At 30.9% G+C, this 23,614-nt stretch overlaps 1 protein-coding gene across 4 annotated transcripts; it reads right to left on the reverse strand.

Annotated features, from left to right (window-relative positions):
• Window positions 1–8: 8 nt before the first annotated feature.
• LOC135127996 (protein tramtrack, beta isoform-like) lies at window positions 9–23,238 on the reverse strand. 4 transcript variants are annotated; one of them, XM_064054764.1, is made up of 4 exons: window positions 23,021–23,238; window positions 22,583–22,946; window positions 15,387–15,804; window positions 9–1,028 (listed from the first exon to the last, which is right to left on the reverse strand). In XM_064054764.1, the coding sequence occupies exons 2-4, from the start codon at window positions 22,940–22,942 to the stop codon at window positions 790–792; spliced, it is 1,017 nt and encodes a 338-aa protein (XP_063910834.1). In that variant the 5' UTR covers window positions 22,943–22,946; window positions 23,021–23,238; the 3' UTR covers window positions 9–789. The 4 variants fall into 4 exon arrangements, with proteins under 4 accessions (XP_063910834.1, XP_063910833.1, XP_063910836.1 ...); XM_064054763.1 differs by lacking the exon at window positions 9–1,028 and adding an exon at window positions 7,328–7,991; XM_064054766.1 differs by lacking the exon at window positions 9–1,028 and adding an exon at window positions 13,258–15,026.
• Between the last annotated feature and the right edge of the window lie 376 nt (window positions 23,239–23,614).

Consider the following 23,614-nt stretch of genomic DNA (forward strand, 5'->3'; position numbering starts at 1 on the left):
TAAATGTGTAAACTAGAATTCTGATCTTTATTTAGAAGTAAAACGTTACAAAAATGATCCCTTTAACAACATGGAATGTTTGACACGCACACAAGAAAATTGACAAATTCTTATACCCAGCGTGATTGTGCTATATTATAATTTATCACAATGTACGATATTTACAATAAACATAGTTAACAACAAAACCATAATTGTAAAAACAAAAAACTAAAGTAGCAGCATTAATGGTAAAAGTTGGGATAAATATTTAAAAAATTAAAAAGAAAAAACAGATATTTGGTTTTAAACATAAAAGCATAACAAAATGGAATGTTATTGTTTCTAATAGCTATATTAACAATGATGTTTAGCACAGGTTGTTTCCCGTAACCTTTTTCCTCGTACTGCACTTAATACTTGTGAAAGCTGAGTTATATTAGAGGTAGTTGTTCAGTTCAACCTGTGACTATCGCTCACCAAAACATCGACACAATACTAGTTGTTAGAACATTTTAATTTTGTTACAGTTAATAATAAATATAGAACTAGATAACTGTAACTGTCGAGACTGTCCGCTTGCCTCTAAATAAGCTGCACTGGAAATAGGTAAACCGTATAACGAAAACATTTTTTTAAAACTCAACTATCGTATCTATCGATACATACTTCCAATAGTGACTAACTTCTGGCCGGTCACTATTACAGTCTAACATAATAAATAAAAAGGAAAAACAACAAACATCCCTAACCTATTGTACACACAAAACAATAACTAGAATGAGCAAAAACAAAAACCTAATAGCAATCTTATACGATTGGAACAGCTGGACAGTCCGATTCCAGTTGCTGCTTGCGGTGATGATACATATGGACGCGTAAACAGCTTTTATTTCTCATAACCTTACCGCATATCCTGCAATCTAGGTTCATGGGGCTGTCTTCGTGCTTGTCTCGGATGTGTACCTTCAAGTTATAGCGATTGACGAACTTCCTACAGCAGTACGGGCAATATACGTACACCTTTTGATCGGGGAAGAATTTGTAATCTGCAAAAATATAAAATAGAATGAAATTATACACATTTATCAATTTTATATTACCTTATAGCGCAGTATTTACAATAACCCCAGCACACCAACAACCTCAAGAAAGACTGTCACACCGGGTTGGGGAACGCGGTGAGACGGCCGAATTTTTTTAAGGCACTGGATTGGCGCAGAATATAACATTTAGAACGTAACTACATTTGTTGGAATCATTTTTTTTTTACAGGGGCATGCACTAAATTTAGCTACTGTAAAAAAAACTTGATTATCTCATAAAATTCAACAATCTCTTTCAGTAAAAAAGAAATAAATAATAGGTATACTATAGTCAAGTGAGATTATTTATTAACTTTTAAGAAATGGGTACATTTAACAGTCTACTGTTTCGTCATTTTAAAGGGTTTCCGGATGATGACGTGATTGATCAAATTAACATGACGACTACGACATTATCCCGAAATCTGGGGTAAACTGCACAACAAGATGTGTCCTAAACTTTAAAATGTACCTTACTAATTTATTCCAATGATTAATACTTTAGAATAACCAAAATTAATAAAATGTAATGTTTACAAAAATAAATATTAAAGAGGAATGGTGATTCGATATAAAAAAATTTATAGTATGTTTGTTATACACAGATAACACTGTTGACATTTCGATGTTTTGCTTGCCTTGACTTAGAACGTGATTTTATAAAACTTTAAAATTTTTGTTGTAAATTTAAGAACACTTCTTAGTTTCATCATAGCATTAAATTAAAAAAAAATCACTAATTAATAGTACATATATGTATAATTAGAACTACAATTTAGTAAGGGCGTAGAGCTTCGAAACGTCATTTTCGTGTATGTATACGACTTTGCGTAAAAACTGGCAGTATTAAAAATTTTAAATTCAATTATGTTTTATCACCGATAAATATGATAACATGATGTTTTACTTCGCTATCTTCAATAAGTCAACTTTACTTTGCGCAGTTTACCCATCCATCTGATTTTGCGTGGAAAATTCACAATATGGTAGGTGCGCAAAATTCGATTAGAATGCAGAGAAAAGCAAAACGGTTAGGTTTTTCTTAACAAAAGTTTAAGAACAAAGTCAAACAAAATATGAACTGTCATTTTGGAAGTCGGGGGATGCTAATTAGAAATTAAATCTTAAAAATTGATTCATTTTGAGAAAAAGACCCTTAAAAATTATCATCAGTTAAATTAATATCATCGTAGATTCCACACTGGAGGGGTATTTTACGTTTATTTTGTAATGTGTTATTTTCTTACAGCCTGAATTTGAACATTTATTCTTGAATGATTATTTTGATTTTGATTTTGCTTATTTGCCTATTGTGTTTATTTCATAGTGTGGTATAATTTGAGTTTGGTTGTTTCCCTCCTTGTAATTATAATACTCGTTGCATTATCATCGAGATTCAGGGGATTCTAACTTTAATCGAAATAAACACACCCACATGTAGAGTTTTTCTTTCTCATTGTTTTCGTTCATGTGAATGTTTATCTGCAATACCGGTTTTTCGCTGCCGCAAATTTGTTGACGATCATAGTTCAAGCCCAAATTTTGAATTTTTCGCGGGTTTTCTAATTTTGGCGGAATGTAGGTATAAGCTATTAAACCATTATGACAAAAAGATTAATCACCGAATGTTTATCACTGGTTTTATTATTAAATATTTATCTTCTTTTTATACATATAAAAATAGGGTGATGCAAAAAAACGACTATTTTTCTTGTGTTGAGTCTCCTGTGAAAATATGTTAGTTTATCATGTTTTAAGACTCTCCTCCAAAGGAGCGCTAAAAAAAAAAAAATTAAGAGGTCGCTCCAAATTTTTACGAAGTTCCCAAATCGTCAAAAATTTATTTATTTTTTTTTTTGGTTTAATTTTGTTTGTCTCGTTCCCGTAATATTTTATAGACGAAAAAAAATTTTTCCCAAATTTGTAGCCCAAAATATTAATTGTTTAAGGTCGCTCATTTTTTTTTATTTACAAGAGCTTTGCCTTAGATGTTTTCGAGCGACTTTTTAATATTTATATTAAGCTTCAATGAATGTTTTACCTTTTAATTAGTTAGATAATCGATGAAAATACGCCACGAGATGGAAAAAACCACAATGCTGGAAATATAATTTTTGAATAACTTTTGCACAATCTCGAGATTATATGTGTCAACAAATGATCAGTCTAAGACGAAATCGTATTTTTGTAATAACCTAATTAAAAACAAATACATTTTACACCGGAAGAATGTCACGTAGACATGTGTTGAATGAGTTTATCGACTCAAAACAGATGACTAAAATTATTAAGAAGCCCCAATTAAACAAAATATTATGAATGTTATTATTATAATTCTTACCTGATTATTATTTTATTGTTATAAAGACCATTAATTCGATCAATAATAAACTGACTGATTCATTAATTTTTTGGGTCACCTGTATAAGCAAATGTAAAAAATATGAATTCAATGATAAATTACAATTATAGACTGATCATATTTTGCACATTTTAGATAGGATTTATTCAGCAAAATTTTGGGGTGACGTCATCTATTTTTTAGAGGGAATAAATAAATATATTTTGATTAAAAATTTATCATGCTTATCATAACTTTAAAACATCTGCAAGATTTCAATGCATTCGGTTTTGCAGATTCAAAATTAAATTGCAAAATGTTTTGATTTTGATTTTTTTTTTTCAAAAATTTGGACGTTTCGGGTAAAAACTCAATACGGAATCATAAACTACGTGTATTGTGTAGGTTTTTACTTGATTTTTTTTAACAAAATCACTATCAACTAGCAGCTATAACGCTGAATTTTATAGATATATAAACAACAGTAAAGTTCGACCAAAGATATAGTGCGTTTACGACTTTGACTTCGTAAGTATTTTACAGCGGTTTCCTCATAAAATTCAATATAATAGGCCACGTACCGTATTGAAATAATTTTTATTTGTTGCTCTTAGATATAAATTTTAATTAGAATGTAATTATTATAAAATGAAAATTAATTTTCTGTTTTCAAAAGTGTTTGTTTATTAGAAGCCCTTAATACATCACTTACTTTTTTTTACTTTTTCATTTATTCGATTTTTCAATTTTTCGAATTCCAGTTTTTCAGTTTCTCGATCTTTAACTTATCAACTCTTCGATCTATCAATGTTACAGTTTTTCAACTATATAATTTTGACGATAACTTTTCCATTTTACAATTTTTGGTTTTTCCAATTGTTCACTTCCGTTTTGTATTTTTTCAATTTTTCGATCCACTAATTTCTTTCGATATTTAAGTTTCTCGATTTTCAGCTTTTCAATGTTCAATTTTTCATTTTTTTAGGTCTTCGATTTTCCACTTTTTCGATTTTGCAAATTCTCGTTTTATCAGTGTTTCAATTTTCCAACTTTTGAATGTTTCAATTTTTAGATTTGCAATTTCACGAATTTTCAATTGTTAATTTTTCAGTCCTTTATTTCTTCAATTTTTCGGTGCTCCGATTTTATAATTTTTCTTTGTTTAGTGTGAAATTTTTGAATTCTTGGATTTTTCGATTTGCAGTTTTTCGGTTGTCCAAACTTTGGGTTTTTAATTTTTTGTTTTTTCAATTTTAAATTTGCAATTTTTCAAGTTTTCATTTTAAATATGTAATAATAATTTTTAAAATTCTTCACTTTTTCATTTTACTGTTTTAAAATTTTTCCATTTTTTATTTATTAGATTCTAAAACTTTTTCATTTATTCGATTTTCAATATTTCAATTTCTCGATATTTAACTTTCCAATTTTTCGATATAGGTATGTCAATGTTATAATTTTTCAGCTATACAATTTTGACGATTCTATAACTTTTCCATTTTACAATTTTTGGTTTTTCCAATTGTTCAATTCCATCCTTTTTTTATTTTTTCAATTTTTTGATCCATTAATTTCTTTCGATTTTTAAGTTTCTCGATTTTCAGCTTTTCAATGTTTCAATTTTTCATTTCTTTAGTTCTTCGATTTTAAATATTTCGATTTTCCACTTTTTCGATTTTGCAATTTCTCGTTTTATCAGTTTTTCGATTTTCCAACTTTTGAATGCTTCAATTTTTCGGTTTTGCAATATTTCGATTTGCAATTTCACGAGTTAGTTTTTCAGTGCTTTATTTCTTCAATTTTTCGATTTTGAATTTTCGTTTCGGATTTTTATTTTATTTTTACAATTTTTCGGTGCTCCGATTTTATAATTTTTCTTTATTTAGTGTGAAAATTTTCAATTCTTGGATTTTTCGTTTTGCAGTTTTTCGGTTGGTCAAACTTTAGGTTTTTAATTTTTCGTTTTTTCAATTTTAAATTTGCAATTTTTCAAGTTTTCATTTTAAATATGTAATAATAATTTTTAAAATTTTTCACTTTTTCATTTCACTATTTTAAAATTTTTCCATTTCTCGATATTTAACTTTCCAATTTTTCAGCTATACAATTTTGACGATTCTATAACTTTTCCATTTTACAATTTTTGGTTTTTCCAATTGTTCAATTCCGTCCGTTTTTTATTTTTTCAATTTTTCGATCCATTAATTTCTTTCGATTTTTAAGTTTCTCGATTTTCAGCTTTTCAAAATTTTCATTTCTTTAGTTCTTCGATTTTCCAATTTTCCGATTTTGCAATTTCTCGTTTTATCGGTTTTTCGATTTTCCAACTTTTGATGTTTCAGTTTTTAGATTTTGCAATATTTCGATTTGCAATTTCCACGAGTTTTTAATTGTTAATTTTTCAATTTTTTAATTTTTCAGTCCTTTATTTCTTCATTTTTCGATTTTGAATTTTCCGTTTCGGATTTTTATTTTACTTTTCCAATTTTTAGGTGCTCTGATTTTATAAATTTACAGTTTTTCGGTTTTTCAAACTTTAGCTTTTTAATTGTTCGTTTTTTCAATTTTAAATTTGCTATTTTTCAAGTGTTCATTTTAAATATGTAATAATTTTAAAAATTTTCCACTTTTTCATTTATTCGATTTTCAATTTTTCGATTTCCATTTTTTCGATATAGGTAAATCAATGTTACCATTTTTTAATTTGATTCGTTTTTTATTTTTTTTTTTTCAATTTTTAATTCCATTAAATTTTTTCGATTTTTGGACTTTTAGCTTTTCAATGTTTCAGTTTTTTGTTTCGTCAGTTCTTCGATTTAAAACATATCGATTTTCCAACTTTTGATGTTTCAGTTTTTAGATTTTTGCCATTTCTCGATCTACAATTTCAGGAGTTCAACTGTTAAGTTTTCAATTTCAGTTTATAGTTTTCTTTATTTTTCCAATTTTTCGCTTTTTCACTGTTCTGATTTCATCATTTTTATTTTTTTCAGTCTTTATTTTTCAATTCTTCGATTTTTCAAAATTTAAATTTTCTTAATTTTCGTAATTTTTCGATTTATCAGTGCTACAATTTTTCAACCTTACAATTTTGACGATTGTAACTTTTTCATTTTTACAATTTTTCGATTCGATTCGTTTTTTCGTCTTTCCGACTCACTGATTTTTTCGATTTTCAAGTTTCCCAATATTTGGTTTTTCAATATTTCGATTTTTCGTTTCTTCAGTTAAAATATTTTAATTTTCGATTTTTCAATTCTTCGATTGTTCATATTTTATATTTTTCAACTAGCCGAATTAAAAACATACAAAAATTGCAAAACTGCAAAATCAAAAATGAAAAAAATAAAAAAGAATCAAATGAAAACTTTGAAAAATCTAAAATTTGGAACTTTTCTTTTCTTTTTTTTCGATTACAGATTCTTCCCCGACCAAAAGGATTTAAATTTAATATAAATAAATGATTATTATAATTTATAATAAATTTATTTCACACATTTTTTAAAGAATAATCTAAAAGTTAAACAGTCGAAACTCCTAATTTGTAGACACTCGGTCGCCGTGTCGCGCATGACGAACAGGGACGTATTTGTTTTACTCTTTAATGCATTTAACTGAGGTGGTACGGTAATAGAATCTAATCTATTTTGTGTTTCAGGGCTTAAATCTCTGACGATCTTTTTAAATACAGTACCACAAAGAAGTGAAACCATTAAATGTACGTTGTTAAAAAATGTGCGAAATTTAAAAAAAAAATAACGAAGCATTTCTTCCAAAAGTTTTAATCGTTATTAAGTATAATCGTGTAGAAAATTCAAAGTCAGTTGTAAACACTAAAAAAATGATTACGTAATTATTTATTAGGTTTTTACCCTTACAAAGTTTTAAATTTATGAAAGATTCAAAAATAAATAAATAAAAAAACCTTACATTATCATTTTTATTCACATGACAAAATTACATAAGGCACTTAATAATATACAACGAAATTTAATATAAATCACCATAACAGTTATATAATAACAATACAATAATTAAAAATTAAAACCTATGTTTGGATTACTGCCGTGAAAGTCAGTTTCGTCACAACAACTTTCATGCGTCATCGACAATAAAACCGACCTCCAACATAAAGTCTTTTACAGAAAAAAAAAATCATCCTGACTAGTAAAACAAATAATTAAAAATACAAATAAAAAAGAAATGTCATGTTCTTAGGTTGAAATAGATTAAATATAAATAAATACAAATTCTAACCTAACACTTCAAAAACAAGTGACGGCAAAATAAGACAGGATAAGAATCTACCCTACTCGCGCCCGACTGTGGCAAAAACCACAGTCAAGCGTTCACCTCAACTTTCTGATTGGTTTCGTTCATTTTAGGAAAGTGGAACTTGGCGAGATGCTTCCTCAAGCTCTCTGTATTTTTGTACAACTGTGAACAAATTACACATGCGAACGGCCCTGCATCCTCCCCGTGTATATTTTTCTCGTGGGTTCTCAAATGGTCTCTCCTCGAAAACTTTTTGTAGCATTTGTCGCACTGATACGCGTGCCTGTTGATACATTTCGTTTCGGACCTCCCTAAATTCAAGTAACAATTAATTTCGGTTCAGCTGTGGTATGGTGTAGGGCATGCGAGTACTCTTACTCCGTATACTCCGGTTTGCGGCAGTAATTGTTGTTAGAATAGGAGAAAGAAAACACAAGTGTTAGTTGGAATTTATATTTGGATACTGTGTTTTACAGGGAGTTGAGATTGTGTGACATTTAGAAGTGGCAAATTTTGAAATCAACTGTCAAAATGTAGTTTAATTTTTTATTTTTTGTTGTAAAATTCGTAAAATGGTTTAATTTCGCGTGGTTCCGGGATGTGGTAACCTTTATATTTATTAAATAAAAGTAAAAAAACTTTGTGTATTGTTTGTAGCCCGTAGTACCTGGATTAGATTTATAGTTTATTTTACATTAACAGTTTTCAATCTGCCTCACAATATTACCTAAAAAAATTCAATTTCACATAGAATGGAAATAAATTAAATTCAACGACCGTGCTGCCAACAGGCGTTATGAATTTTTTGCATACTGGAACGACTAATAGGAGCTCTTTTTTATTATTGACAGGTGACTTTCACGTTTGAACTACTTTTCCAAATCGTTGACTCTCATCCGTCACACGTGATTTAAGCTGTGCTTTTGCGAAAATTGAGAATATTTGTGTGTACACTTACATTTACATGAATTAAGTTTTTTCTTGTGGAAATAATTAACAAACCATGAATATGTAGTTACAACTGCCGCAAATTTTTGGTGTTTCCTTTTTGTTTCATCACTCGTCTTATCGTGTTATTTTAATTATTGAGATTAAATCTAATTACTGGCTGGATTTAATAGCCCTATTAAACTAATGCGAACAAATAAAAGAGAAATTTCAAGTCGTATAAAACTGGTACTCTTATTCATTAGAAATTAATTAGACCGACTAGTGGTCTTTATAATCAGATATGGTACACGTGTTGGCGTACACAATATCGAATAATATCGAGTTCTTACTTTAATTAAGTCATTCTACTATACAATGCATTAAATGGCAATATGAATTTAACCTTGAATGGTGCAGTTGAACTCGTATCCTGTTGCCAAAAATACTGGTGTTTTGTTAAACACCGAAAGTGAGCAGAAAAAATAAGTAATAAAATTATGTAATTTTTTTTGTCATATTAGCACTCGTAAAGATTACTTGAACGCCGTTTTTTTCCGGATCATAAGCAGATTTAAAATAATAATAATAATACTGAAGAAAAATTAGGACAAAGAATCATCTGCTTGTAGAAAAAAATCGTCAATTCGATCAACTCCTTACCTTTGAGCTAGCCAAGAAAGAAAACAGACACATGTGGCATTCGTAAAACTTTGAAAAACCTACGATTTAAAAATAAATTTAAGATTTTTTCCCGTATTTTGGAAAATTAAAATCTTTGCTTTCAGATATCGAATTTTTATATACGCGCTTTTTCGACGAAATCCGACTATTAGTTGTTTGATACAGCAAAATATACGAAAAAGTGATCATTTTTACTCTAAAAGCTCAAAAAAAGTTGATGAGTCTATTTTGTAGTTAATGTCACATACGTGATATCTACTTTAATGATTGAGCTGTAATTTATAACTTCACTGATTATTTCCGCCTTCGAAATTGAATATGTTAAGTTGATTATCAGACGGAAGTCAACAGTAATGAAGATTTAATGAATTTTCACGCTTTGAAGTCCCGTAATTTAATTTATGTTTAGTTGACAAGTGTGACGCCCAGAAGTATGGGCAAATTAACGACCAATTTTTTACCTGTCATCAATTTCTAAAGTAGTATCGCAGAATATTTCTCGTTCTGCAACTGTTGGTGTTAAAATTTTATTTTGTTGACAAAAATTATTAGTAAGGCCAGTCGCTACGTTTTCTGAGTGAAATTTTCGGTCTATTTTCAGAATGTATATCTCCGTTATTAACAGACTTATCGTTTTGAAATTTTAAATATATGTTGTTCATAACTTTCTTTATATAACGGAAGGGCAATTTTGTTAAAAACAATTTTCTTTTAATTTTAGTGAAATTTTTGTATAACGCATTTTTTAAAATCAATATCTCAATTATTAAAGGAAATTTCAGAACACAGTTTTCAACACTGTTTTTAGCTTACAAAACTCTAGAAATCGTACAAGGTATATTGTCGATTTTTTTTGTTAGAAACGATACACAGTAAAAAAAAGCTTGTGTCGTAGAAGTTGCTAACTTTTATTTTTACAATATCTCAGTCCCAACAAACAAATTCAAAAGTAGAGCTCGTACGATTTCTAAAGTTTTGCAAGGTGAAAACAGTGGTGAAAACCCCGTTCCAAAATTTCCAGAAATAACTGAAATATTGATTTTTTAAAATATGCGATGCAAAAATTTCAACAAAATTTAACAAATATAAGACAAGTGGACAAATTACATTTAAAATTTCATAAACTTAATAATGGACATATTACATATTGAAAATATATTGACAGCACCATAAGAGCCAAATGTAGCGACTCCTCTTAAGTACAAACCGCTGTTTCTTGAACTTTTATATTTTTTAAAACAACATTTTTTAATATCTCTCTTCAAATTTTGTCTTTGCTGTTTATGATGGTATAACATGGTGGAAACGGTCAAATTGAAACAGTTAAATCATTTTCTCAATATTACTTGAAGCCTAAAAATCTTCAAAAATTGTAATATATTTTGGGCACATGTCAAATAATTTTTTTTGAAAGAATATTTATTAATACAATAAAAATGGCATCTTTAGAAACGGCACTCTACTTACATTCATACTATAAAAAAAATAGGATAAAAATTGTTTTGACAGAAATTCCCTCACCCCGAAGTACAGTCCAAGAAATCCCACCTCTTTGATAGATTATAAAATTCAATTTTGTGTTTTTTTATGATAATTTTATAAAGTAAAAAAAATATTAATCAACTGATAAAGCGTAAGTAGAATTATAATATTTTCCACATTTTAGATAGGATTTATTTATTCGGTAAAATTTTGAGATGACGTCATCAATTTTTTAAGGTGGTATAAACGGATAAATTTTGATTTCGGGGAGAAAATACTTGCCAAGATAAGACTGATTTTGTCAAATGATATACCCTCTACCTTTCATTTTCTTAGAGAGTAGGTGATTTGTCAATATCAATCTTATCTTAGCAGGTACTAGCCCCACCCACCCACCCTCTTTCTTCTTAGAGGATATGCCATTTGCAAAAATCAGTTTTATCTTAGCAGGTACTAGCCCTCTAAGAAAATAAAGGGCGGGTGGGCGGGGCTAGTACTTGCCAAGATAAGGCTGATTTTGGCAAATGACATACCCTCCAAGAAAATAAAGGGTCGGTGGGTGGGGCTGGTACTTGCCAAAATAAGACTGATTTTGGCAATGACCTACTCCCTAAGAAAACAAAGGGCGGGTGGGCGGGGCTAGTACTTGCTAAGATAAAACTTATATTGCCAAATGGCATACCCTCCAAGAAAATAAAGGGTGGGTGGGCGGAGCCAATACTTGCCAAGATAAGACTGATTTTGTCAAATGATATACCCTCTACCTTTCATTTTCTTAGAGAGTAGGTGATTTGCCAATATCAATCTTATCTTAGCAGTTACTAGCCCCACCCACCCACCCTCTTTCTTCTGAGAGGATATGCCATTTGCAAAAATCAGTTTTATCTTAGCAGGTACTAGCCCTCTAAGAAAATAAAGGGCGGGTGGGCGGGGCTAGGGCTTGCCAAGATAAAGCTGATTTTGGCAAATGACATACCCTCCAAGAAAATAAAGGGTGGGTGGGTGGAGCTAGTACTTGCCAAAATAAGACTGATTTTGGCAATGACCTATTCCCTACGAAAACAAAGGGCGGGTGGGCGGGGCTAGTACTTGCTAAGATAAAACTGATATTGCCAAATGGCATACCCTCCAAGAAAATAAAGGGTGGGCGGGCGGGGCCAATATTTGCCAAAATAAGACTGATTTTGTCAAATGATATACCCTCTACCTTTCATTTTCTTAGAGTAGGTGATTTGCCAATATTAGTCTTATCTTGGCAGGTACTAGCCCCACCCACCCACTCTCTTTTTTGTTAGAGGATGTCATTTGTGAAAATTAGTTTTTATCTTAGCAGCTACTAACCCCGCCCACCCCCCTCTAGTTTCTTAGAGGGATCTCATTTGCCAAAATCAATCTTTCTTAGCAGGTACTAGTCCCGCCCACCTACCCTCTCTTTTCTTACAGAATATGTCCTTTGAGAAAATCAGTCTTATCTTAGCAGGTCCTAGCCCCGCCCACCCACCCTCTCTTTTCTTAGACGATATGTTATTGCCAAAATCAGTTTTATTTTAGTTAACTTTATATGCACAAGGCAGTAATTTTGAACATCTTCTCCAGTTTAGTCGGTTATGCTTCAATTAATTTTTCTTTTGTTGGTTTTGTTTTTGTTTGTAACCTATAAATGTCTTATTAGAAGTTTCTTTTTGGTTTTTATCTTAGCAGCTACTAACCCCGCCCACCCCCCTTTAGTTTCTTAGAGGGATCTCATTTGCCAAAATCAATCTTTCTTAGCAGGTACTAGTCCCGCCCACCCACCCTCTCTTTTCTTACAGAATATGTCCTTTGCGAAAATCAGTCTTATCTTAGCAGGTTCTAGCCCCACCCACCCACCCTCTCTTTTCTTAGAGGATATGTTATTGCCAAAATCAGTTTTATTTTAGCTTACTTATATGCACAAGGCAGTAATTTTGAACATCTTCTTTAGTTTAGTCGGTTATGCTTCAATGGATTTTTCTTTTGTTGGTTTTGTTTTTGTTTGTAACCTATAAATGTCTTATTAGAAGTTTCGTTTTGGTTTGTTTATTAATGAAAAATAAAAGCTTGTTTTATTAATAACAATGCAATTAATGAATACTGGTTGTTACGGTTATCAGCTTAACAAACCTAAATTTTATAAGGTGGATTTCAGTCACCATCGTTACTAAGAAATCAGAAAGTAAGCCGGAGGTATTCACGCATTAGGTGTGTGCAGTTAATGCTCCATTTTCCAGACACCCGGTATATATATATATTTTTTAAAGGTTTTTGTACAATTTTTTTCTGAATTCACTGATGTATTAAGCTGTGGTAAAATTAATTTAATTTTAGCTGTGATGAATTTATTATCAGTTACGTCTACATATGTAGTTAGTTCTGCCAAAATTTTTGTTAACTACATAAGTATTTAAATTTGAAAATTAAATTTCTTTTATACGAAAACAGTAATTCAATACAATATAAGTCTGGAAATATTGAATTACGAATTCCGAAAAACTCTCCAGAAAAAAAGTTGAATGTCGTAGGCATACACAAATGAGCGTTAAAAATTCGACGTATTAAACAATGCTCGAAAAAATAAAACAGCTATGGATTTGGAATTTTTTTCGAACACGCGGTATACCTGACTAGCCAAGACGGAAACCCTTATTTTTTAGTCCGAGTTTTGTGCATTAAATTCTAGTGATTTTTTAAAATTCTTATATTTTTTAAATTTTGGAAAATTTTCATGTTGCATTTTTCGAATTCTTCTAATAAAGACAAAAAATTACACTCTTGATTCGATTTAAAAAACAAGAGTTAAGTCTAATAAGCACACCAAGTACAAAGTTTCAGAAAGTAATTCAAAAGTCAGTCAAATTCATGACATTTTTCTATCTATTTTAGAATGAACGAAATACGTTATTATCCCCACAACACCGAAAAATATCGATACATTCTTGACGAGTTTCAATAGCTACCCTGTCACTGCGTATTGTATTTGAGTTAGTGTTAAGTGCATCTAGTAACAACTTACAAAAATCTGTCAAAATTATAATACGAGACATCTGGAATTCCAAAAAAAAATTAAAAAGGAAGTGGAAAATTTGGTACAAACCAGTACAAATTAATTAACGTAAAAATGTTTATTCGTTGAGTTAATTATTATTCGGCATTTTCTTACATTAACAATGGAACATTTGAATGTAGGCTTGCCAAAAAAAAAGCTGTGATACATTGGTTTGTGTTAGCCAAAACAAATTTGTTTTCAATTAATTCTTTTTTCAATTTTCTAATTTTAGATGTGTAGATGCAACTGTATGTTTGTTTAAAACTATAGTGCTTACATAACACTGCAAGTATTGATAATTTTAACACCGTATAATTACGTACGTTACGATTACAGTGAATAATAAATTACTGTCCCTACTAATCTTCTATCTTTGCGGTATTGCTCAAGGCTGAACTAAATATGTGTATATGTTTTATGCGACTGCTTTATGACCATATTATTCCAATTTCTCAACAGTTTCCTATCTTTTGGCATACACAGAGTTGTCGGTTTTAAAAACTCCTGTCACTCCAGTTACCGTCAAAATTTCCGAATTCTTTCAAGTATAGCTACCAATGTTACCTTTTAGCTTATTCTGTCAATTTAAATTTTCGAAGTCAAATAAATTGTATAAACTTATTTTAAATACTGACAAGAAGAGATTGTTAGCACTTTTCGAAAGTTTCGGGTAAGTTCGTAGGCTCAGGTTACCACTCTGCCCAACAATGAAAATTTTCAATGTGCGAATATTCTGCACTCATATAATCAGTGCACATCATTTTAACTCTGTAGTTAAAAATCTGATTGTGATTAATAATAAATTAAGAACAGTTATTACGTTGATATTCAAAATCTGCCACTTACGATTTTATAGTGGTAGGTTAAAGTACTCAAGGTTAGATAAACACCACTTTGTATTTAAAAAATACAGATATTTGAACAATACAAAAATATATCACAGCGGTCCCTAACATCAACAAATACTTTTGTTAATTCAAATCATAACAAAAATTATCAATTATGAGTCAAAGTAAAAATGTTCACTGAATCATGTGTTCTGATGTTTGATTTTCATTGTTAATTAAATGTGTACTTAAGCTGTTAGCTGTTTTTAAGTTGAATAAAACTGCTACGCAGAAAAATATACATTTATTGTGTCTTCTTTTACTGCTTTTCCACGTGACTTTCCCACAACAGAATGAACCAGCTGGAAAAACGTCCATAAAAACTAGGAAGAGAATTAGTAACTTGTTACACATACACTCTACTTACCATGCAAGAAAAGAAAACAACAACAACAAACGCAAATTAGATTAAAAATACACAAAAATTACACAAACTGCGTAAAAAAAGAAAAACCTGTCATGACGACCGAAAATGCTCAAATATCTTAAATCAGCAATCGTTCAAAGCGATTTTCTGACGTCACTTGTACAGGACCAGTCGCTCCGGTGGGTAAAATCGCACATTTTCAAGCGTAAATAAATAAAAAGGCGTACTGTTCATTACGAAAAGAAAAATAATACGAAGCCACTAAATCTACATGCTCACAAAACGTGGTACTCACCTTGATCGCTCGTAGAATCGTTCGTTCCCGTATTCGTAAAATTATTTTCTAACAATTGTTTCAAATTATCTTTGGTTTCCTCCAGTTCGCCGGCGCTTTTATCGTTTTTAAGCGGCGATTCGGCGAATTCGTGTTCTTCATTCTGACTCACACTAGTTTCATTTTCGACTTTGATAGGCTTTGGAACGTAATCTGACTTCGCTCTTTTAAAATGGGGGTTTGAGATCAAGCTTTTTGACTGCCGTTTCGTACTAGGCTGTGGTATACTCTGAGGGGGTGTAGGAACTCGGGGGGTTGAGTAATGTTGTGGTAACTCTACGTCGGACTCGATCAAGTGATTGAACTGGGCAAGATCCGGATCTTCGTCGTTATCGGCGATGGAATCGGATTTATCGTCTTTTCGGGAAGATGTTTCGCTCTGCAGCAAAATAACAAAATTGATAGAAAACGCGCAAATTTTCAGTTTCGGTTATATGCATGCATGAACTTTAGATTAATGGAGTTCGCCCAGGAGTAAACGTCGGTTTTTGATACTAAACACATAGTTTGTGAGCAATAATGATAAAAAAAAACACACAAAATCAAAATCATTGTGCAGAATTATTTTTATTGATTCTGGCCAACCATTCAAAATTTATAGCGCTTATTTCAAATATCTCCACTTTTTTATAGTCATCAGTTAATAATAAAAATTACGACTCTTAGGTGGAACAAAGTCTGTTTTTTTTTATTTGATATAAACAAGTTTTGTAATTAATTTAATGTATTCGTGAAATTACAGTGAACGGTTCAAAACTTTCCGAGACAAGCCTATTTTTGCATGGGTGTTGTATCTGTAAAATTTCAACAAGGTTCAAAATTTTCGAGCGACATTTTTCGAGAATTTGTGGACGGAAACAAATTACAATTTTTTTTTTTATATGCCAACACTTAGAAACTTCATTTTTGATATTTTTATTATTACAAATTTATTGAAAATTAATATAGTTTTAATCAAACATTTCAAGTGCCGTTTTTCTTCCACAATAACAAAATAAGTTTGCGCACCGTCAATGCATTTCATAGTTTAATTAAAACTGGACACTTTCACTTTAAAAGTAATTGCGTACAGATTTTTATAAAAGGGTTAAATTAAAACATTAATACCTTACTTAAGAACTGTGATTATGCCTTGCGACCATGATAGTATTTGCGGTAAGAAACAACCACAGATAATCGAAATTTTCTGCAGCAAATAGTAGTACTTATTTGTATTCAATTAAAAATTTTCCTAAAAAATGTAATCAATATTCATGGCATTTAATGTGGAGGACATCTACTTTTTGTTTGGAATTATACTAATGATTCTGCATCAAATCTTTAAAAATAAACGTTTGTTGAATATTTTGTTTTGGTACACTAGATAAAAAGTTTTGCGAAATATTGTATCAAATTAACAACTACAATTTAGTTTGTTATGTAAACTTCCAGAAAATGTAATACGAATAGATGGAAAATTAATTGAGACGAGACAAAGGCAGTGAGGCAGGGAAGCATACTTGGTCCGCTGCTCTTTATTGTTTATTATAATAATTAATCAAATATCAAGACAAGTCAACAAGAAATCGGAAAGAGTACAAAGATAAAAATGAACTTTTCTACGCAGATGAACTTATTTTATTCGCACAGAACAGGCACAAACTTCACACTAAAAAAAATTGTTCTACAATTTCAGACAATTTAGATTTGTTTTTTTGCGAAAATGTCCAAGATAAACAATTAAGGCGGATTCATAAACCACAATAAAACAAGATTTATGAAACAGTACTAGTGCGAACATTAATACATATATGAATGCGAATTCTGGGTTCTAACCCAAACCAAAATCGAGGCCCGTGGAATGAAAATACTAAAAAACCAAAGAAGTTACAAAGATAGATAAAACCAGAACTGTAGTTATATGACAAAGGCCATTTGTTTGGAATTAACGACTATAAAACAGTGAAAACTGCGTGGAAAATTTGAAAAGAAAACGAGGAATGATGAAATTGCCAAAGTACTACAGGGAAAGAGAGTCTCAACTGAATTGTGAAAAATTATACAAGTATAGACTCATCATATTTTGCAAATTTTGTTTCAAAGTTATAATGCAAAATATTGTTATTCAGTTTTGATTTTTTTCCAAAAATTCTGGATGTCTAGGGTGAAAATTCGACACGGATTCACACACCACAAATGCAGGAGTATCTTATTTTAAAAGATTTAAAAAAACCTTTTATTATAAATTTTGGAAATTATGTCATCCCTTTGGTGGTGGGGATGATTAGCCAAATTTTAGTTAGCATCTACATGATATTCCTAATATGCATACAAAATATGACATCAATCGGTCCAGTAGTTTCGGAGATTATCTGCCTGATAAACATCGACACGAACGACCGCCAGACATAGACAGTCGACAGGCAAACGGAAATGGGAGACCACTTTTTTCGTACCCAGAGTTCATGAAACGTCGAGAATACATGAAAATAGCCAGTAGCCCGATGGACCCTATTACAATACTTCCTTCGATTACGCTCGGGAAGTAAAAACAATCAGTGGTGAACAATAACAGAAAAGCTTTTAGACTAAAATATCAAAATTGTGATGAATTAGGTTGTTAATGTAAAAAATGGATTTCTTTGGAAATTATTTTTTGCGAAGAAAAGTTTGAAAGTTGAATGGTCAAATCAGGTTTTTATCAAAGAAAAAAGTACATTATTTTCGTTTTTTCAACAAAAAATTGAAAAAAAAAAAGAGTTTAGACAGTACTTCCCTCGCTGCATGTCACACTTTTTTCTGATAGATATTTCTTTGACAAAAAATTTTTAGACTAAAAAGCCGCATGTATAGATGATGTATATTATTTCATCTATCTTAAATAGGATTTACTCAGCAAACTTTTGAGCTGACGTCATCGAACGCTTGGTGGGAATGAACAGGCAAATTTTGTTTGGTGATTTGTCAGGCTGATAATAACCTCAAAGCATGTGCGAAATTTTATAGCTGTAGGTGTCTAACGCAAATTTCAACATTTTATTATAGGTACAGTTTTGATTTTTTTCTTAAATGTGCCCACTGCACATGTAGGATTTAAAACGTGGGTGCACTGATAAACTTGTGTGTAAAAGTGTAAACACCTAATATTTTGCATATTTAAATCGGATCTGTCCAGCAAACTTTGGAGATGACATCATCCAATATTTTGAATAGCGATTCCATATAACCGTAACGTTTGCAACGTCTCACAGCAGTCCGTTATATTTCCTAAGAGAAATTTTTGAACATTCGTACGTTTTCGACTTTTTCTAAAAAAATTGTAAGGGCCGATTAATAAACCACAAGTATAGAAACACATTATCTTATAAAATTTAAATGGGAATTATGTAGCAAAATTTTGAAGTGAAGCATCACAATAAATGTTGGTGACCATGAACAAACTCTGGTTAAAGTACACCCAAAATTCCACAGTAACCACACTAGTGGTTGCGGAGAATACGTATGTAATAAAATCGTTGACAGACAGACGACGGAAAGGGGAAACGGATTATTACACAAACAAATCCCGTTCTTTAAAAATAATATTTTATTTTTCGATTTTTGTTTTATAATAACGTCTGTAAAGAAAAATCAGTGACGTAAATAACACCTTTGCAAGCCTGCAAATTCCACAGACAATTTGACAAAGATTACCGAATATTCCGTGTATGTATGAAATTTGTAGTAGAAAACAATTTTTAAACGATAACAATTTTCATGAGTTATTTCAATATTATCTAAAGTACTGATTGATTTCAGTGTTGTTAATAAGTGGCCTACGTCAACAATTCTACGTCCAGTACTAATTTCTCGACGTGTCATGACCTCTAGAGTACGAAAAAAGTGGTCTCCCGTTTTCGTATGTCTGTCTGTCTGTCTGTCTGGTGTCTGTATCCATTTTTTATTAGACAAGTGTTCTCCGAAACTAGTGGATCGATTATTGCCATATTTTGTATGTATATTAGAAATATCATGTAGATGGTTAAACGCTAACTAAAATTTGGCAAATCATCTCCACCACCAATGGGATGACGTCATCTCCAAAATTTATAATACAAAGTTTTTTAAATTTGAAAAAATTAGATACTCCTGCACTTGTGGTGTGTAAATCCGTGTAGAATTTTCACCCTAGACATCTAGAATTTTTGGACAAAATTTTAACATATCCGGGTTCTCATAAAAAAAATAAAATTCGCATAATCAAATTCTATAATTTTTCGAAAAAGCTGGGTTTGTTTTATTGTATTTCAGAGGCGAGAGAAGTTCTGTTGAAATAACCTTCCACCAATTTGCTTCATTCAAGGGTTGAAAAATTCCAAGATTACTAAGAAATACTCACAATAACGAACCTTCGTACCTACAATAAAATATTCTTGGAAATTTAATTTTACTTTTCTACCTACTTACAGAATATGCCCAACACGTACGAATTTTTATGGAAACAGGAATTTAAAAATAAGAGGAAGAATTATGGTCGGAATTATATATATGAACAAGCATTTTTGTTGTTGTGTGTATTGCGAGTAAAGATCTCAACAGTCTCTGACAATGATTTTATTAATTTATTTTAAAACACACATTTGGCTTTTTTCTCTTCTTATGACAGTAAATTAGGTTAAACCGCATATCAAAAATTCTCTTTCAAGGGACTTTATGCTAAAAAAAGGTAGGAGGTGCTATTTAAAAAATTATCGATGACGTCATACACCTGTCAAATATCGCTCAAAACTTTTGAAACTAATATTACAAAATGGCAATTTTTATATACCAGTAGACGTGTTTTTGCGTTTTTACTTCTCGAACGTAAGCTAAGAAATATTGTTTGTTTTCTTTCATAGTAGATAAATATTTTAGTTCCTTACTCTGCTCTACCTGCAAGCTGGGATACACTTCCCCCGCTGACAATAGGAGTAATAAAACTAGTTAAGTATTGTAACCGAAGTGAACGATTTTAACCCTTAGAGATGAGTGGCAGCTGTCATAACGAGGTAGCATGGGTGTTTTACAAGTTGCATATCTTTTAAAATAGAAATTTTCTTGAGGTGTGGTAGAGCCTTAACGCAATGTAACCAACGAAAAAACATATTCTCAGAATATGCTTGTACATACTGTTTGTTTATACTTCGAAAGAATTCACCTGTTAAGCACGTTCAGATAACAAGCACCAGCGGTGGCATTTGCATAAATGTTATACAGATTATAATAAAATAAAGGTGGATTCATGAACCACACATACATGAGTATATTATTTACACACATACAAACTAATTTCGTATAAGTTCATCTGTCTAATGAAAGTATTGTGTACTGAAACACGCGTACCAAAATATTTTCGTGATAGAGATCCGCGTTATTAATTAAAAAAAAAAAAAATCTTAGGGCCAGTTTAAACAATATTTTAACTGAGATTAAGTTAATTACGCATTTAATGCGGCGTTTGGCGACATCAGATTGGCGTAGAGTCCGCCACGTGGTATTAAAAATTGATCCCAGTCAAATATTTAATTGAGCTTCTATAAACCGGGTCTTAATGTATAGCTAAAATTTTAAAGGGACTTTTTGGCTAGTTTGGGAGATGTTTTCAATAATAAAATTATGAACAAAAAATATGTAATTAAACTTTTGGGTTCAGTAATTTTTAATGTAAGTGATTGTGACAAGGCGAGTACTAGGAAAACAGATAACCGAAAAGTGTGTAACAATATCATGTGGAGATATGGAGAAGTTAAAAACTGAATTTTCTAGAACATTATAAGTGTTAATTTACAATGAAGTGGTCAAGCAGATAAGGAATGCTGTTCTAGATAAGAATATTTTTCCTTTTTATTATTTCTTAAAATAACAACAGGTATAAAGGGAATAAATTCAAGCTCTGCTAATATTTTATAAATAATGATATAAATTTGCTTGTAAACTGAGTTTTAAAATTTATATAAAACATGAAAAGTCACTCAGGTTTGATTGTTTAAAACGTTTTCAATAGTTTTCCTGTTATTTAACAGGTGTTTTCCGCCTGATGATCCAGGTAATACATGCAGATTAAAGAAAGCATAATCAATTAATAATACAAATTCATACTTTTAATATTTTGGTCTCATTTTAGTCCATGAAATGCTTAAATTTTGCTTTTGTGTGATTTAGAACAATCTGAGTCGATCAAATCCGCAAAAATAAGCCCTAATATTTTAAAATTTGTGGAAGAACAAGGCGACTTTCGGTTCTCTTTTTGTTTTACAAAATTGTGACGTCAGTTTTCAAAATAAAAATGTAACAGACAAAACGTTAAAAGACGAGTTTAATGGTAAATCGCAGTTTATTTACTTCATTAACTGTAGCATAAAAAATACCTTCAATCTTTAAGGTGTGATAACTTTTTTTTTTTAATAAAATAGCTTTTAGTGAAAGAATGTGCCGGTACTTAATTGCAGAATAGCGTCCATAAAACCGTGCATACCAACTAGGTGACGTTTGCGGCAAATTCTGAACTAAATAATTTATTTTTTAATTATATGTTGTATGTGTAGTGAAATAATTTGATGGTTTTATGGTTTAGCCGGTATGGGACATACTAATACATTATATCCATTATGGTACACCTTATCAGTAATATGTTTACAATAAAATTTACGATAATTTTTGCAACTTCCAAGGCACTGGTGTGTATAGTCTTATCTTTTAATAATTTTATTTCGAGTATATTCATTGTTTTTCACATCAAAGAATTCAATGTTTTTATGTAATTTTTAACATGTGTGGCATTTTAAAACTGTTGATTACAATAACATAAAGATTATGAAAAAGACCATGTCAAAATTCTCCATGGTGACAATGCGCTTAAACTGATTTAACTACCTACTTTTTCAATAGTTATCAGTTAAGTAGAAAATTTCAAAATAACAAAAATAATTTACAGTTTAATACAACAGGATATATGTCATTATAAACAAATAATATAAGTGTGTTTCTGAATTTTATAGCACAATAATATCCCACGTCAAAAAAATATTTAAAAATACTCCTGTAACTCCTTTTATAAAACGAAACAATTCTGAATAATCATGTTTTGATATTTTCACGAATTTCAAAACTGTTTTGTCTCCAATCCAGTAAACAAATTTATCAATCGGAAAACTACTCACCGAGTCATCTCCTGTCAATCCCTTGACCTGCAGAAGTTCCGCAGTTCTCAAAAACGTCGCTAAATTTTCCCTGAGTACGTTCACCTCTCCCATGTACATGAACTCGAGAATATCCTTCATGTTACCATGAGCCACATCTTTAAGTATGACGATGGGATGTTTGCACGGATTCACTTTAAACATCTGTTTAAAATAGGGGCTGCATATTGACAGAACGACTTTATGCGCCTGAAAGAAGTGCCCTTCCACAGCCAAAGTGACGTCCACCATTTCAGAGGATTCGAGTAATTCATGGAAGCCAGCAGTGAGGTTAGAATGGAAGTTGTTCCAGCGCAACGAAAACTGTTCGGTCGTGGCCATTTTACTGTAAACATCCACGAAAAGTTCAAGCCGCCATAACGTGTAAAAATAAATCGGGAAAATAGGTCGCTTACTCACCCTTTTCAAGGAATTATCACAATGTAAACAAGTTGGTTATCGAATTATCACTTTGAAGGACTTTGTTCGAGGGTTTAATCCTCCAAATTACATAACACGGAGTGGTTTTTCAAACACCAACCTTCAAAACACGAGTTGCTACCCTAATTATTCATTTCCGGGACCAATCCGGGCATCCGGGATGCGTGATTGACTGATGACAACCTTCCGAACTGAAAACAGGGCTGCCAACCGCCGCTGAAAACTACTACTGGCGGGAATGTTTGAAAGTGAGCTTTTTGTGAATGGTTCGGTTTATACTGCTGGGAAACTTTATTAGAAATGCGAAGAGGTTTTCCAACTTGTAACAAAAGATGGATTGCATAAGAATTAACTGCTACTTCAAGTGTTAGAACGATTTGTAAACATTTGTAGCAGAAATGGATTCGAAATTTTGAATTATTTCATTATTTTATCAAATTCAGTTGCACTTAAAATATGTAATTAAAAATTAACGTACATTATCTAAATAGGTTTTACCTATAAAAAATAAAAAACCGCATGGAAAAATATCTTTCGATCTAAAATAAATCGAATTAGAATTGGCTGTCAGAT

The sequence above is a fragment of the Zophobas morio genome, unplaced genomic scaffold (assembly GCF_036711695.1).
Source record: "Zophobas morio isolate AGI-343-1 ecotype UQ-CSIRO unplaced genomic scaffold, CSIRO_AGI_Zmor_V1 ptg000012l, whole genome shotgun sequence".
Taxonomy (NCBI): Eukaryota; Metazoa; Arthropoda; class Insecta; order Coleoptera; family Tenebrionidae; genus Zophobas; species Zophobas morio.